The 16,373-nt window shown below is 59.3% G+C and overlaps 2 protein-coding genes across 4 annotated transcripts; one reads left to right on the forward strand and one right to left on the reverse strand.

Moving 5' to 3' along the window:
• Positions 1-585: 585 nt before the first annotated feature.
• On the reverse strand, positions 586-9,332 carry PMPCA (peptidase, mitochondrial processing subunit alpha). 2 transcript variants are annotated; one of them, XM_082696130.1, is made up of 13 exons: positions 9,223-9,332; positions 7,967-8,169; positions 7,478-7,557; positions 7,153-7,235; positions 6,199-6,293; positions 5,054-5,154; positions 4,363-4,626; positions 3,613-3,705; positions 3,414-3,532; positions 3,227-3,317; positions 3,036-3,098; positions 1,559-1,703; positions 586-882 (listed from the first exon to the last, which is right to left on the reverse strand). In XM_082696130.1, the coding sequence occupies exons 1-13, from the start codon at positions 9,297-9,299 to the stop codon at positions 878-880; spliced, it is 1,419 nt and encodes a 472-aa protein (XP_082552256.1). In that variant the 5' UTR covers positions 9,300-9,332; the 3' UTR covers positions 586-877. The 2 variants fall into 2 exon arrangements, with proteins under 2 accessions (XP_082552256.1, XP_082552255.1); XM_082696129.1 differs by having other exon boundaries at positions 586-886.
• Positions 9,333-9,416: 84 nt separating this feature from the next.
• On the forward strand, positions 9,417-15,789 carry ENTR1 (endosome associated trafficking regulator 1). Of its 2 annotated transcripts, XM_082696134.1 has the most exons (10): positions 9,417-9,622; positions 9,763-9,912; positions 10,527-10,595; positions 11,645-11,760; positions 12,038-12,451; positions 12,976-13,049; positions 13,372-13,483; positions 13,697-13,759; positions 14,104-14,243; positions 14,792-15,789. In XM_082696134.1, the coding sequence occupies exons 1-10, from the start codon at positions 9,553-9,555 to the stop codon at positions 14,886-14,888; spliced, it is 1,305 nt and encodes a 434-aa protein (XP_082552260.1). In that variant the 5' UTR covers positions 9,417-9,552; the 3' UTR covers positions 14,889-15,789. The 2 variants fall into 2 exon arrangements, with proteins under 2 accessions (XP_082552260.1, XP_082552261.1); XM_082696135.1 differs by lacking the exon at positions 9,763-9,912 and having other exon boundaries at positions 9,417-9,712.
• The last annotated feature ends 584 nt before the right edge of the window (positions 15,790-16,373 follow it).

Below are 16,373 nucleotides of genomic sequence, written 5' to 3' on the forward strand. Positions count from 1 at the left end.
CCTACGAAGCTACCGCACGTCACTGGCGTCACAGGCCCCGCGGCGCTCCACATCTGGCCACGCGCCCGCAGGGCCTAGTGCTCCTCCGCCTCCCAGCAAGTTCCGAGCTTCGCTCCCCCACCGGCCCCCGAGTCTGAGAATCCCGCCTCCCGTCCTGTGCGCTCGGACGCATCTTAAAGGAAAGGACGAGAGGCCTCCCCTGGGAGACCGCTCGCTTGCCCACGTCCAACCCTATTCTAGGGCCGCTGCTGACTGAGACACCCCATCCTCACGACGGTGAAGGGAAACACTGTGCTGAGGAAAACGCTCCTTGAAGCCAACCAGGGGCTCCTGCCCTACCCCGGGGCCTGTGGGGAGGCTGGGCGGGCTCATGGGCCCCGTGGCCTCTGTGGGGAGACAGTCAGGCACTGACCGACTCATGACGGCTCACCTCCGGGAGCACAGGACGGAAGGAAGGGCGCTAACCTGCTCCCCCGCACCAGCTGGCCTGGACCTTTCCTGTGAGCCACCAGTTTCTAGCCACACTGAGGGCAGACCTTTGCTCTACTGAATGGCCTAGTCAACAGCGAAGAACCAGAAGCTCGATGACATTAACCATGTTCAAATTTAAGAGAAGAGTCCCGTGGTTTGCACCGTTTATCAATCTCCGCACTAAACTCACACCCCAAAAAAAACGCTGCACCCACCGCCCAGTTGGGCCGCGTCTCAAACGGCCTCTAGCGGAAGAGCCGGTAGGTCCTGGGCAGGCGCCCGTCTCTGCTGGACAGCGCCGCCTGGATGTGCTCGTAGGTGGGCAGGTCACTCAGGTCGCCCAGGGCGGCCACCGCGGGCTTCCTGCGGAGCATCTGCGAGGCAGCTCTCCGGATGTCCTCTGGTTTCACGCTGCCTGGCACAGGGAACAAAAGGACCTCAGGAGAACGGCCGCTTCCTGCACGGACTCCATCTCCCTGCATGGCTACGGCCACGGAACAGCCCCGGGGGTCCAAGGCTGGGCTGCGGACTCCAGACTCCAGAGGGTCTAGATTCCGCTGCGAGGCAACGACAGGGTGAGTGAGGCTGAGATCAGGGAAGTTTTCTTGGCGAAGGGGGAAGTACCAATAGTTTTAAAGGATTTTCAAATGCGAGACGTGTCAGTTCCCAGAGCAGCCGACACCCCTGAGAAGGAACAGCTCAGTAGGCGCAGCAGCCCCGGGGACAGTGCAGTGTGTCCCCGATGCAGTGTGGACAGATTCGTCCCTCAAAGCGGGAGGGACAGAGGAAACTCAAGGACTTCCTGTACGTCACTCTCGGGAGGTCATGGCAAGTCACAGAGGGAGCCCCCCGTGAGCTGCATGTGGAGCGTCTCTGTCCGTTACCTCTCAGAGTGTGCCCGGAAGCCCCGTGTGGCAGGCACGGCCCCTCTGTGAGGCACTGGAAGCCGGAGTCGCGGGGCTCGGCTCTCAGGGACGGGAGGCAGGGCTGGCCCAGGGCGAGGGCTCAGGGGTGCGAGAGCCACAGGTCAGCAGGGCCGTGTGGTCCCCTGGGAAGGAGCCGAGCGGGCCGGCGGGCCGGTACTCACGGATGAGCGCGCACAGCTCGTGCGGCAGCTTCCTGGAGCGTGTGGCCAGCACCTGCCTCCCCACGTCCTCGAAGATCACAGGCCTGGACTCGAGGTTCATCATGAGCATGGACATCAGCTGCGTCTTGGCCCGCTCCAGCTCCGCCTGAGACGCAATCCCCCGCCCCACGGTTCAGCTTGAGGTGGCGCCTGTGCCGTCGCCCGCTCTCGGCCACAAGCACAAGCAAGATGGATCCTAGAGTTGGGGGCTCCCCGCTCCCCCAGGCAGCTCCGAGGGGACCAGCTAGATCTACCGCGGTCTGGCCTTGAGCCGCAGACCACGTGAGACGGACACCGTGACTCCTTCAAGTTCTGCTCCCAGCGCTCCACCAGACACTGGAGGGCACGGAAGGTCACACGCGGTGACAGGCGGGGCGGGCGCGCGAGGGCAGCGCATGCTGGGAGACAGAGCCAAGATCCCGTGCGGTCGTCTCCGCGAGGACTCCTGACTCCTGACGGGTTCTCCCTACTCTTCCTACTGCGGGCAAATACTTAACCCTTACCTCAGACTAGTGGAAGTACTTCCTAGTAGGCCACCAACGAAGGCCCAACATAAATTTTTAAATATATGTTCTTAAAATGAGTTTTTGGAAATACATTTTTATTAAAAATGACTTTTTTTCCTGACTAGAAAGGGGACCACGTGATTACTGCAAAAGCACGGAATGAGCAGGAAAGATCTGCGGGGGACAGCCGTCCGCCCAGCCTCGCGGGCACTCAGGCTGCGCGCTGGGGCGCTCTGCCCGGGCCTTCTACGCACGCGCACAGAACCTGCTTATTCATGCAAGTGCTGGTCCAGCAAGAAACAAGATCTCTAAGTGAGTAAAGTGACAAAAACCAACTTCCAAAAAACAAGGAAACAAAGACGTAGGTTAAAAGACGAAATGGGAGCTCAGCGCACCCGGTGTGCTCTGTCCGCAGAGCATGTGGCTTTCGGTCTCGGGGCCGTGAGCTCCAGCCCCACACTGCGGAGATTACCTCAAAAATAAAATCTTTAAAGACAAAACCAAACCAAACCAAACCAAAAAAGCAAACTAAAAAATACACTGGAAATGAGGGGAGAGCCTGAGAACCGCCTGAGCACCTGCTCATCCAGTGTGATGCGGCTCTAACTCACACGGTCCGCAGGGCGGCCGGACACAGGAGACCGCTCGGCCTCATTCCTTCCCACAAAACCAAAGCCGAAGGAGGCCCCAGGCCAGGCAGGCGTGAGCAGGCCCAGGGCGGGTCAGGCAGCAACTGTTCTTGGTGCTGACAGCAGGGAGCAGGCGGGGAGCTTGGCCGTGGGCCTGGGCCAACCCGGGGGGCTGCATCGTTCTGAGATGCCGGCGGGGCTGGGAGCACGGGGGACGGGCCCACTGCCAGCCACCCCCACACCACGTTCTCTAACCTGCTGACACCGCAGGGACGTCCGGAGATGACTCTGTGCTGTACTTACCACATCCACAGTTCCAGCCATTAAAATAAATTCCTTCGTGAGGATCTCCACCATTTCTCGAACCTTTAAGGAAGAGGGCACAGATGAAAGTGTGATCCGGACTAAGAGCCTCTCTTCCAATTCAGAGGAAACGCCGAGAGCCCGGCTGTGTACAGGAAGCGGAGGCCGCCAGCTTTGGGCCCAGCCCTCACCTGCCGGGGGTCGGCGCTGGCGTGCACGCACAGGAGGCCCGTGTCCTCGTAACTGTGGTGGTACGAGGTCGCGTTGTACATCCAGTGGTGCCTGCAAAGGACAGGGACAAGGCGGTGGCACAGTGCAAAAGGGCCCTCAGCTGGGCCTGATGGCACAGGGACAGCCAGTGAAAGCAAGTCAAGCTACCTGTTGAGCACATTGAGGTAGAGCCTGGTGAACATGCCTTTGCCAGGCCCGCCAGCGGAGAAGGAGCCGCCGCCTCCCATCATCATGTTGAGAACAGCGAAGGGGATGAAGTCCTCCTCCTGCGGGAGACGTGAGGGCAGGACTCGGCCGGGAGGTGATGCCAGACTCCCTGACGTGGTGGGACCCAGATGAAACTTACCAAGAAGGAACAGCTCTCCAGTCCTATCATGATGTGCGTGAGCTCGGGGAACGGGGCGGGGCCCAGGCTGACGTTGGACATGTCTCTCTCCAGCTACAAGCAAAGAGTGAACAGTGTGCCTACACGGAAAACAAGCAAGCCTCAAAAGCCTCTCAGGTCAGGTCAGCCCAAAGATGCTCCACGGGACACCTATGTGGTTCAACTGAGTGTCCAACTTTTGATCTCAAGGTCGTGAGTTCAAGCCCCGCACTGGGCTCCATGCTGGGTGTGGAGCCTACTTTTAAAAAAACAAACAAAGCAAAAGACCCCACGAGGGTTCTACAGAAACCACGCATGAGCGTAAGTTCCTTCAGACACAGAAACGATCCTGCAGCCTTCCACGGAAGCTAGACTCATTATTTTTTTAAAGATCTTATTTATTTACTGAGGGAGAGGGGGAGAGAGAGAGAGAACAGAGGGAGAGGGAGAAGCAGACACCTACTAAGCAGGGGGCCTGATGTGGGGCTCAATCCTGGGACCACGACCCAAGCCAAAGGCTGACACTTAACCGACTGAGGCACCCCGGGACCCCTAAACTCCTTCTTAATAAGCTCTCAGCTTTGAGCAAGAACATGTCCTGCTCCAAACCCAGAAGGTGTGTCGCGGTAAAGCCACGAATGTGTGGCTAATTCTAACACCGGCGCGATAAAGCTGAGAACATGCCAAAACCAGAAACTAAACAACACATACACACACCCCACCTCGAGTTACCTTGACCATGCCCCCAGTGTACTGTGCTACTGATCTGTCCACGTCCACAGCCTTCGCACACCCCCAGGCTGGCCGGGTTCCCTGGAGGTGCTTTCTGGCACATTCCACCAGGTGCTCATGCTCCACACCCACCCCTGCCAGCACCATGCGGTCGGGGGTGTAGTAGTTTCTCAGGTAGGAATGAAGCACTTCTCGATCAATCTTTCCTATGTTTTCTGTGGGGCAGAAACGGTGGAGGCCAACTGTGTTTTCCTGATAAGCAGCCTAACAAAAGAAGGGAGAAACACAGTGACAGAGAGACCAGGGCCCGGTCTCCCCCTCAGCGGGGCCTGCTGTGACACCAGCTGTGACTGGAAAGGCCCAGAGGAACTTAGCTTTGCTAGCTTGGCAGGAACAGTTTCGTGTGTTTGTAAAAGCAGTAAAATCTCTCTCCAGAATGAAGTCTCGAAAAAAGGAAAAAAACAAAAACAAAAACCCAAAAGCATGTCAACTAAAATGCTCATTCTGGAAATGGATGACGATCCTGTTCAAGAATGAGGACATGAAGAACACGCATGAGTCGCTGGTGCGGGAAGGACAGAGCTTCTGTCCATGCCTGCAGGACGGCAGACGTGCCCTCCCGACCATGCTGGTGCGGGGCCGGGGGAGGGGGGCACTGATGCGGAGGCGGGTGCTGTGGGTTCTCTAGTACCTCGTGAATCATCTCCGTGAGAAGCGGTTCCGGGTCAGGCCGCATGTTAAGGTCCTCCAGCTCAAACTGGACAGCCATTCGTGTCATGTCTATTTCTTCATCTACAAGGAACCCAGACAAGGCTCAGACCGCACAAGCCAGGAGAGAAATGGCACTGGGCCCACGCCACCAGGCTGGGCCAAGGGTCATCGGCAGGCAGGCACCAGTATCTCCTTGGCCTTCGTCTGGGTGGACCTGGAGGTGCTTGCTAAGTGAGGGGGTCAGCAGCACGGAGCAGGGCCCAGAGACATTGGGCCTCTTCTCTGGCTCAGCCATGAGGCAGCCACATGGACCAGCCCCAAACCCCAGCTTCTCAGGAGAGGCACCAGGCCCCTGACCCGTCTGCCCCAAAGCACAGGGTAGGAAGGATTTACAAAAGAGGCACCACTCGGCATCGCACGGCCGCTTCGGTAGCTTGTTGGAGCAAGTACTGGAAGAACTACAAGGCCAGGCTGATGTGGCCCACTCCGGCCCGCTGCAGGCACAGAATTCAAGGTCCTGCCACCACCAAGCCAAGGAAGGGGTTGGACACAGGGACGTGGAAGCTTCCAGTAGAGCACCAGCCCAGAGTTTACAGATAGTCTGAGGGGTGCCTGGGTGGCTCAGTTGCTAAGCGTCTTCCTTTGGCTCAGGTCACGATCCTAGGGTCCTAGAATGGAGCCCCACATCGGACTCCCTGCTCGGCAGGAAGCCGGCTTCTCCCTCTCCCACTCCCCATGCTTGTGTTCCCGCTCCCATGGTCTCTGTCATAATAAATAAAATCCTCCCCGGGACACCTGGCTGGCTCCATCGGAGCAGCGTGCAACTCCTGATCGTGGACTGTGAGCTCCCACGCCATGCTAGGTGTAAAGATGAATTAAATGAATAAATAAAAACTTAGAAAAAAAAAAGACCTAATTTAACTGAAAATGTCAAAAGGCACAGAATTACATCGAAGTACTAAACACGAAAGACTTTCCCGACCACCACCGTTATTTCCAAGGAAATTGTCAAGTCACTGGCAGCTGCGCACAAGGGCTGCCTACAGCGCTCCTCCCCGGGGCCAGCACCTCCACGTGCCTCCCAGGGGCCCAGCCTCCAGCCCCCCCAGGCCGCCCAGGGCCCACCTGTGAGTCTGGGGTGCAGGACCACGTCAGCCAGCAAGCCAACCACCGTGTCCAGGCCTTTAGAATCAGCAGACACAGCATACATGGTGGTGTCCCTGGAAAGCAGCAATGACATCAGGCACTGAGGTCAGCACAGGTGCAGGCCAACAGGGGCTGTTCCCTGCCCCCAGCATGGAGGACCAACACACACTCACTATGTCCCATCTTAGTGGGACTTCCAGCATGCACCGGAGTGACAGCAGCTGTCTAGTCAAGATGGACAGGAGCCATTCTGAGACATTTCCACGAGCACAGGACCCCTGCCACGGGGAGCCCTTTTATCACGTGCTTCCTGAGCATCTGCTGCCCCAACCCGCTGGTCAACGTGCAGTGCACACGGCCTTCCCCGGCTGAGGCCAGAGCCACACATGGTAGACAAACACCTGCCCCATCCATTGCACCCTGATGTCTGTGTGCTGGCTGCAGACTGGACCTCCCCGTTCCCAAAAAGCCCGCTGCCTCTTCCTGGCTGAGCCTCTCCCCCTGCTGTCCTGGGCCGCCTCGGCAAACTCCTTCCACACCAGTCCAATGACGAGTTTGCTATGGTTCCTTTCCCGACTCCACACCAGGTTGGCTGCCTTCCCCGTGCTTCCACCAGTCTCGGTTGCTGGCTCTCGTGTCCGTGACCTGTGGTGCAGCGCTCTGCCAGATACGTGAGCGTACGGGGGATGGGGCCTGCTGTGTCCCTAGTGCCCAGCCGGCAGTCTCTGGGCACTACCTGGCTCCGCAGCATGCTCTCTGCTCTAAACAATGCTGCCGACGTGCTTCCCCACACAAGTCCTCCCCCCAGCCCAGCCCAGGCCAGGCTCACCTCCCACCACTAACCCCCACAGACTCTCCGCGGTGGGGTTCAGTGGGACTCCGACCGAGGATAAGAACCACAGTTCCATGTGAGTCCAAAATAACCTGACATACCTTGATGTCTGGCAGTCACAAATACCCCCGTGCTTTTCCAACGTCAGCAGAATTTCATCTTTACTGTCAAACCGATCTGTCGACTAGTAAAAATAAGTAAGCAAACCTAAGTACTCAATCCAAAGCAACCTCTAAAATACATTCTTTGAGAAAAAAACTTGTTTACTTTAAAAACATGTAAAACCAGATATCTTTTAACCTAAAAATCTTTTAGTAGAATTACCTTAGCAGCTTAGCCACTTACTGAAATAACCATTTTAAAGAACATAGAAATCGATAAATCCTTCTCAGATCTAGTCTCAAAGATTACAAATAGGATACTGACCGAAAATGCCAACTTTTCCAAAAAGTGAGCAATTCCGCTAAGATATTTTGCTTCGTATCTTGATCCTGAATTAATAAGAACTGGCGATAAAAAGAAAACGGACAGGTTAAGCCAAACACTGAAGAGACTGGACTCAATCAAGAGAAACCTTGAAAACGGATGGTAACCAGACAGGCCGACCTAATTACATGAGGATGCCGGTGTGTCCACCACCTGGGCTAGGTTCCAGCAGCCGCACACCACGCCGACACTGACGGAGTTGTGTGCGTCACGTGTGCGGTGGGAAAGTGTGAGGTTTCTAGGAAGGTAGAAAGGGGAAGAGCCCACCACCAGTGCGGCAGTTCATGGCCTGCAGCCGCGGCTTTCACGGCCTCTGCCATCCTCTCCGCGCCGCCCCCCCCAGCACAACTCAGGACAGTGTGTTAAGCTCAACAAGTGTGGGGCGTGGAGACCAACCGGATGACGCGCAACACCAGCAACAGTACTTGCCTCCTACTGTGCAAAATTGTCCGAATTTGTTTTGGGAGGCCACCCGAAGCCCATTCTCCAGCGTGGTGACTTTGGTTTCAAACTTTTCCTGCCCATCGACGGTAGCAAACACAGGCTCAGGCACACCGGGTAAGGGGGATGAAAGCGGGACACGGGGGTAGGCGCTGCCGCTGCTGAACCCTCTGCGCGCAGGGGCTCCAGACCTAAACACAGAAGACGCGCGGTTACACAGACCAGAGACCCCCGAGCCTGGGGTGGCCATCTGGGGGCAGGCGATCTCCTTCCGTCCACACTAACACTAGATATGCCCCTTTCTGCCTGTTTCCACACCCCTCGAGACCACACCCAGGACTGATGAGGATCACCGCTGCTCGCTGCGAATCCTGGCTGGGCCCCAGGGCCTTGCAGCAAGTTGGTCACTTCTTTGGACCTCAGCTGTGGTCTCTTGTACAGCAGCGACCGCACCACACTCTGCCCGGAGCTGTGCCGAGCAAACAAATCTCCCTCAGCCCCACGGGTGCAAACAGAAGCCAGACCCCTGAGCCGGCCCAGAAGCCCTGCTCTCTCCCCAGGTCACGCCTTCGAGCGCTCCCCTCCACCCCCGCGAGGCCCCGGCCCGGAACACACTCGGTTCCCCAGCTCCAACGCTCCCGACCTTCCCGTTCGGGCCCGGCCGGCGCTCGCCTGCCCTCTCTCACCCCCCGTCTGCCGGCGTGGGAGTGCCGCCGTTGCGCGCGCCTCCCGAAGCCACACTCCCCGGCTGCCCCGGGCCCGGCACCGCCCGCCTCCCGCTGGAGCGCTCACGCGCCCGCCCCGCCCGCGCTCCCGCAGCGCCCGCCCGCACGGAGGGCCGCCCCCCAACGGTGTCCGGGTAGACGCGTCCGCGGCCAGGAAGGCGGGAGAGCGAGCGGCGGGCGGAGAAAGCGCGACGGCCCGAGGCCCCGAGGCCCCGCGCGCTCGGCCTCACCAGGGGTCCGGGCGGAGACGACACGTGGCCCCCGGCGGGCCCCATCGGCCCGGGGGGACAGGGCGGGAGAAGGCCCGGCGGCGAGGCCGGGCGAATGGTGCTCGGGGCCCGGACCCGGGGGCCCCGCCACGGAAGCGCCCTCCGCGCCTCGGACACAGGGCCGGGGTCCCGAAGCCTGAGCCCGAGCCAGCGGCGCCACGTCTGCGCGTGGGGAAGCCAGAGGCTGAGCGTCCGGACTGACGCCCGCCGCCCCGACCCCCGGCCGGCCCCCGGCGCGACCCCGGCTCACCTCAGCCGCGAGCGGCGCCACGAACCCGAGCCGCGCAGCAGCAGCAGCCGCGCCGTCGCCAGGACCATAGCCGCCATCTTGGGTCTCCGCCCCCTGCTTCTGTCGTCACGTCCGGACCCGCCCCCGACGCCCCGCCCCTACGGCGCCGGCCCGCGGCGTTCGTGCGCGCGCTTCCGGTGCCGGGAGCGGAAGCCGCGGCGAGAGGCTGGGAGTGGCTGCCCGGCGGCGGGCGACGGGGGCCGGCGACTCGGGCCGCGGCCGGGGCGGAGCCGGGGCCATGGGGCCGCCGCTGCCGGGCTAGGGAGGGCCGGCGCCGCCGGGCCTGCGGCGATGGCGGGCTATGCGCGCCGCCCGGGCGTCCCCCCGCTGTCGCGAGCCCGGAGCCTCGTCATTCCGGATGGTGAGCGGCCGGGCGGGGCGGCGGGGCCGAGCCCGCCGGGCCCCCGAGCCGCCCCCGCCCCCGCCCCCGCCCCGCCGGACCGGGCTGCAGGTGAGGCGGGCCGCGGGGCGCGCGGCCAATCGCTGTCGTTGTTGTTGCAGCCCCCGCGTTCTCTGAGCGCCGGTCCTGTCTGCCCCAGCTAGACTGTGAGCGTCCCCGTGGCGGGGGCCTGGACTCCCACTTCCTCGGCATTCGGCCGACGTTTATGTGCTATGTGCCCAGCCCGGTGCTAGCTTCCGTGGGAGACACAGGTGAGACGCCAGCCTCAGGGAGCCCCCCCGCCGGCCGGCCCGTAGGGACTCGCCGGCGGCCAGCTGGCTCCCGACCCAGCGATGGGCGCCCAGTGCCGCTGAGTGCGGGCCCCTGGGGGCGCGGGTGCAGAGCGGCCCCTCCCCGCACAGACCCTTCCAGTGTAGGATGGTAAGTGACGAGAGAGAGGTACGCCCCAGGGGAGCACCGTCAACCACCCCTTTTCCAGGAGAGGTGGGGGACATGGGACAGTGTCCGGCTTTAGTGCAGGGTTACTCTCCCTGGAGCAGCCCTGCGGCAGGGGCGAGCCTTTAGGTGGGGTCTCATCAGGTCGTCATGGGAGAGTGGCAGTCTGTGAGGGTGTATTCAGAAGGCATCACAAGGCAGAGGAGGACACACGCAGCCACATCGGTCATCCGAGCTTACTGGGAGCTTTTTCTGAATCACACAAGCCGGGGCCCACGGAAGCCACAGCATCTCCACCAGCAGGAGCCGGGGGCTTGTGTTTGAGCAGTTCCCCGGCCTGTGGCAGTCACTGGGACGGAGACCCTGTGTTGAAAAGCTGTTGTCACAGAGGCCTCTGTGATCACGTTAAGGTGATGACATCTCTTTGCAGATTTTGGCTACGGAAAGGGGAAATGTACTAAGCAAGGTCTGCCAGGAGCCCAAGAGACACATTTTGGAGGTAGGGTGGTTGGGCAGTCCTCTCGCTTTCCCTCTGCCCAGCACAAAGCGCCAAATCAGGTGCCTCACAGCAGGTTGTCAGTCTGACAGCGTGTAATTAGTGTGCCAAGTGGTGGAGGAGTCCCGCAGACTCAGCCTTAACCCCAGTGTAGGAAGGGCGTGGCTATGAGGACAAAAAATGAGCCTGATGTGCAGGGCGAGAGAGATGTGGGAAGGCACACCACAGGGGTCTGAAGAGGCAGCACGGGCTAGAAAAACGGGAGTCCGCTTTGCACAAGGTTGACGCCTGGGCTCGGATCGTCATTGCTGGTTAGGGATGGGGAGAGCAGGAAGCAGGTAGAGAAAGAGAAAGGAAGAATGGGTGAGCAGGGAAAGGGATAGAGGTAGAGCAGGGTTCCTTAAGCTGGCTGCGCTGTTGGAGCTTCTAGACGGCCCCCAGCATGGTTATACCCCAGGGCAACTACCTGAGTCCGTGGGAGTGGTCTCCATGGGCAGCAAGGTGCAGGAGCCGGGGGGTTGGAAGTGGGAAGGAGAATTCTTTTTTTTTTTCTTTTTAAAGATTTTATTTATTTATTTGACAGAGAGAGATCACAAGTAGGCAGAGAGGCAGGCAGAGAGAGAGAGGAGGAAGCAGGCTCCCTGCTGAGCAGAGAGCCTGATGCGGGACTCGATCCCAGGACCCTGAGATCATGACCTGAGCCGAAGGCAGCGGCTTTACCCACTGAGCCACCCAGGCGCCCTGGAAGGAGAATTCTTAACTAAAACTCTACCCCCAATAAGGGGCTCAAACTCATACCCCGATGTGAAGAGTCACCGGTCCTACTGCCTGAGCCAGCCAGGCACCCCAGGAAGGAAATTTGGAATGTGGAAGGACAGCTGTTTTATTGGCTAGGTTTTTCACGTCCTAGCGTCGCTGAATTCTGGTGGGATGAAGAGGGTGGTGGTCCCAATTTTAGATGTGGTTGTGTTCTAAAAAAAAATAACGGGGAAGTTTCTTTTTGATTACTTTTGGGAGACTTTTGGCAATTATTTCATATCCTACTGTTTCAGACGATAAACTTGAAGACCTTGCAGAGGCCAATCCGTTCTCCTTTAAAGAGTTTCTAAAAACCAAGAACCTCAGCTTGTCAGGAGAGGATCCAGGCAACAACAGAATTTATTCAAAGGTAGATCCAAGGCGTCGTCTGCGATGACTGTACACAGAGACACGTCCAGAGGACATCTCTCTTCCGACGTGGGAGACGCAGCAGGAGCTGGGGGGGCACAGGGAGCCGGCAGCTAACGCCGATGGGAGACTCGGGTGGAGGAGCTCCCGGGACCCTTCCCGGCTCCTCTCTTTCCTGGTAGACAGGACGGGGCTGTTCTTTCCACTGCCGAGCCCCTCGGAAGACAGGCTTCCAGCAGCTTCTGGGTCTGAGCTGTGCCTCCGGCTGTTTTCTTTAGGAAGCCACGAGACACACACTGGGACTTGGCCGCAACTCCCCGACCTCCCAGACCGTGGGGTATGGCCTGGAATATCAGCAGCCATTTTTTGAAGACCCCACAGGGGCTGGTGATCTTCTGGACGAGGACGAAGACGAGGATGAGGACGACGGGTGGAACGGAGCCTACTTGCCGTCCACTGTGGAGCAGAGCCGCCCCTCGGGGGTCACCGCCAGCACATCACCCTGCAGCACATACATCTCCTTTTTCTCCACCCCGTCGGAGCTGGTGGGGCCTGAGACCCTGCCCCCGTGGACGCTGAGCGACTCTGAGTCTCGCGCCTCTCCACCAGGGAGCCCCAGCACGGACTTTGCGGCCCACGGAGAGTCCCTGGGAGATAGGCATCTCCGGACGCTGCAGATTAGCTACGAAGCAGTAAGTGAGGGACTCTGAGTGGCGCCGCGTGTCTGAGTGGTGAATTCGCAGACGACCCGGAGCCTCCCGGTGGCCTTGGTGGCCTGGGGTCTTGGCACCAAGGACCAGACGGTCTGCGGTGTGCCCTATGTGGCGGCGCCCCACATTGACCGATTCCCCACGTGCCGCACCACCGGCAGAGCCGTGTGCGGGGCGGTGGGCTGCGGCCCAGCTGGGGCAGGAACCTCGGAGACCCTCTCAGGTCCCCCCCTCAGGAAAGGGTCCACTTCAGGCGCCAGCTCAAGGATGTCTCGCTGTGTTCTGAGTAGAAGAAACATTTATAGGAGAGATTATCACTTAAAAGAAGGTCAGGAGTGAAATGAATGTCCGTGACCCTAGGCCCTTAAAGGGAGAGCTCTCCACTCCTGGTTCTCTTCCTCTCCAGAATATTCGTTTATTGAGAAGTTGCAGGACCAGTTTGCAGAAATGCAGCCTCCGTTTGAGTGAGACACAGAGTTTCTAATAGGGGTTTTCTTCCTCTGCAGTTGAAAGATGAAAACTCAAAGCTGAGAAGAAAGCTGACAGAGGTCCAGAGTTTCTCCGAGACTCAAACAGAAATGTACGTACGCCCTGAGTCAGCACTGCTTCCAGAATGCCGGCGAGCACGCCCATCTGTCTGCTGTCTGGGACAGGACGCCGGGGCGGGACCACGTTCGGCTTTCCCTGTCCGCGGGTCACCCGTGTCACACACGCTCCTCGTGTTCTGAGTGAAAGCTCAGACCCGACGCCGCGCCCCCTCCAGCCGCGCTTGCTGAGAGCGGCAGAGCTGTGGGTCGCTGGCCTCGTGGTGGTCAGCCGCCCGCCCCACCGAGCTGCCTCTCAGACGCATTCGGACAGTGAGCTGAGTGGGTGATCGACAGCCTGGTCTTCTTTGTCCCCAGGGTGAGGACACTGGAGCGAAAGCTGGAAGCGAAAATGATCAAGGAGGAAAGTGACTATCACGATCTGGAATCCGTGGTCCAGCAGGTGGAGCAGAACCTGGAGATGATGACGGTACAGGGGACGGGAGGGTGCGTGGGCATAGTGACGTGCTGGCTGTGTCCCCTCCTCTGCGGTCAGCCCGCAGAGGTGCAGCGCCCGGAGGGGGCCCTCACGGTGCGAGCCGGAGGCCCCTGGGTGGGGGCAGAGGGCCGCCTTCACTCTGTTTCCACGTCTTGCCGCGTTACGTGGTGCTGGTGCTTATTTGTTTCTTTTTTGTCGGGACAGAAACGGGCTATGAAAGCAGAAAATCATGTCATGAAGCTGAAACAGGAGGTCAGCTTGCTCCAGGTGCGTGGCCAGCACGGGCTTAGGGTCTGGGAGCCTCCCTAGCAGCGCTGGCTCGCGCAGTCCAGCCCTGCCGGCTCTCCCCCTGCCCGGTCCTCCCAGCCCTGTTGGCTCTGCTCAGCGGCAGGGTGCTGGGCACAGGCTGCATTGTCCGGGATGGCACGGGGCCCCACATGAACTTCCCAATGCTGCGGAGAAGTGCTGAGGGTGGATCCACGGACGGGGGAAGCCCGGGTCCCGGGGGAGCCCCCTCAGGAGACGCCTGCCACGGGGGCCAGCCCATGTCCCCTCACTGCCTGTGCCAAGGCTGTGGCCACCAAACTGCTTCCCTGCTCCCGCCGCCACAGGCACAGGTCTCCAACTTCAAGCGTGAGAATGAAGCCTTGCGCTCTGGCCAGGGCGCCAGCCTGGCGGTGGTCAAGCAAAACACCGATGTGGCCTTGCAGAACCTCCGTGTCGTCATGAACAATGCCCACTCCTCAATAAAGTGCGTGCGGGGGTGCCAAGAGCACTGGGCATGGGCAGGGGTGAGGCTGAGATTGCCAGCGGGCCTGGGGGGAGGGGGTCCTCAGCTCGGTGTTTGAAAGCACGACGGCACTAGACACAGCAGACAGGGCTCTGGGAGCAGACGTGCACTTGTTGGCGCTGTTAACCTTGAGGTTGCACCTCGTGTGCCCGGCTAGCAGGCGCTCGGACCATCTGCACAGTAAGGGGTTTTTACCGGAGCGCTGACCTCACACAGGTCGGAGTCCCAGCTCCGTCACCTGCCGCACACTTCTGTTCTGCACGGAGAGGAATAACAGTGTTTCCCTCTCGTCATAAGAAGCAGATGAGTTCGTTGGAGAACCCCCCGGAGATGGCCGCTGCAGTCGCTCCCCTTGGGTGCCCCAACTGCCTACCCCAGGGCCGGGCCCCTCTGGGAGGGAGCGGCGGCCGCTGGAGTCTACTTTCCCCCCAGGGGCTGCTTTCTGGCTTCTGTCGGGGTCATCAGAGAGTCGTGGTAGCTGGCCCGTAACAGCCATGTTTCCGTTTCAGGCAGCTGGTTTCGGGAGCTGAAACATTGAATCTTGTTGCTGAAATCCTTAAATCTATAGACAGAATTTCTGAAATTAGAGATGAGGAGGAGTCTTGAGAACCCTGACGCGCTTCTAGGCCGGAGCCTCGCTTACAGCCAGACGTCTCTGCTCACCAGATTTGGAAATGCCGTTGTGTCTTTAAATATGTCGTGCTCACCTGTAGTAAAGCTATTTATCATGACCTGCTGATTTCGTGACCTGCGAAGTGTGAGCAGCCTCTGCAGGGAGAAGGAGCCCTTGTGTGAGAGCCTCACCGGCTTCTCCGCAGCCCTTCTGGGGGCTCGAGCTCCCGCTACTTCCCAGAGTAATGCTCTATTGGAAGACGTTTCTATAAAAGCCAGTGATTTTTTTTTTGAAGTTACTAAACTGAAAAGCACAGTTCTGTAATGAGTGTCTTCCGTTGTCATTCTGGAATGTTAATTATAAGATAAGTCAATGGCTCATCCTTAATTTCGACAGGAGAGAAAGCAGGGGAGCCGCGGTCAGTAGCTGCTTCCAAAGGCCTAGGGCCCTGCAGCCTCCCTCGGGGCCCCTGCCGGCTCGGAGTCCACTCTTGCCAGCCCGTGGGCGTGCCTGCTGTGGGAGACCTGAGCACGGATGTCCCATGCGGGGCCCTGGGTCACCCAGGCAGGCCAGTGTGTGCGGCCATCTAAGTGCACCTCTGTGCCATGGGGCGGGTTTGAAAGAGTGCTTTGGCTGGAGGGCTTCGATATGTGTTTAAAGGGGGTTTATATCATGACATTTAGGCTTCAGGAGTTCAGAGTGCAGAGCCTCCCTGTGTTGGCACAAGGCCCTCCACGGAGCCTTTCCAACTGCTTTGCCAGATAGGGCAGGCGGAACATGCACTGCGTGCCTTCTTGCCTATTTTTCTGTAGATGTTATTTTTCTAAATAAATTTCCCTTTTCCCTCCTGTTCAAATTGACAGCTTTTCTATTTAATAAATTGTAAAACTCCTATGAACTGTCCTTTTTTTCTGACTTAGCCAGGTCTTTATGCTTGAGAAGCATGGTATTGTCTTCTGACTTCAGGGCATGCATCTTGTAGGGGGTGATTTGTGCTGATAAATTAAGCATTAATCCGTGGCCTGTGGGGTCAAGGGTAGACTCACACCACGCTGCGGGGGCCTGACCACGGTGGCCCGCACACCAGATGTCAGAGCTGCGTGTTTTGGAGTGGGCACCGTTGGAACCTCGGGGCGGAGCATCCTTCAGTCGCGCAGCCCAGCTTTTTAAACATCACAGCCCGCGCTCCAGCCTGCCACGTAGAAGTGGGTTCGCGGCTCTGGTGTCAGAGGCAAAGTGCTAGGGAGAGGTTCTCTTCTGGGTGTGCAAGGGGTTGGGGTGCTATGAAAGGCCGGCCCTGACCTCTGCCCCCCGCAAGGGCAGGCAGAGGGCCGGCGGGAAGCGCGGAGCTTCCTCCCGCAGTGCTCCCCGCCGAGGCTTGCTTGTGCGCAGGGCCAGCGCCGCCTCAGGACTTCCAGCGTCACACGGCGGCCCGTTAGTCCAGTATGGCTCTCCGGGGTGTCCCTGGCCCTGACCCT

Source organism: Mustela nivalis (genome assembly GCF_964662115.1).
Source record: "Mustela nivalis genome assembly, chromosome: 13".
NCBI lineage: Eukaryota > Metazoa > Chordata > Mammalia > Carnivora > Mustelidae > Mustela > Mustela nivalis.

What these genes read in the sequence shown, in the direction of transcription:
- PMPCA (XM_082696129.1), bottom strand. Translation starts at nt 9,299, where the DNA reads ATGGCGGCTATGGTCCTGGCGACGGCGCGGCTGCTGCTGCTGCGCGGC. An exon ending in TGGAGAGCTGTTCCTTCTTG is followed by an intron (nt 3,533 to 3,612) that starts GTAAGTTTCATC and finishes CGTCTCCCGCAG; the next exon opens with GAGGAGGACTTCATCCCCTT. An exon ending in TGGCTGGAACTGTGGATGTG is followed by an intron (nt 1,704 to 3,035) that starts GTAAGTACAGCA and finishes ATTGCGTCTCAG; the next exon opens with GCGGAGCTGGAGCGGGCCAA.
- ENTR1 (XM_082696134.1), top strand. Translation starts at nt 9,553, where the DNA reads ATGGCGGGCTATGCGCGCCGCCCGGGCGTCCCCCCGCTGTCGCGAGCC. An exon ending in TCCGAGACTCAAACAGAAAT is followed by an intron (nt 13,050 to 13,371) that starts GTACGTACGCCC and finishes CTTTGTCCCCAG; the next exon opens with GGTGAGGACACTGGAGCGAA. An exon ending in AATGCCCACTCCTCAATAAA is followed by an intron (nt 14,244 to 14,791) that starts GTGCGTGCGGGG and finishes TTTCCGTTTCAG; the next exon opens with GCAGCTGGTTTCGGGAGCTG.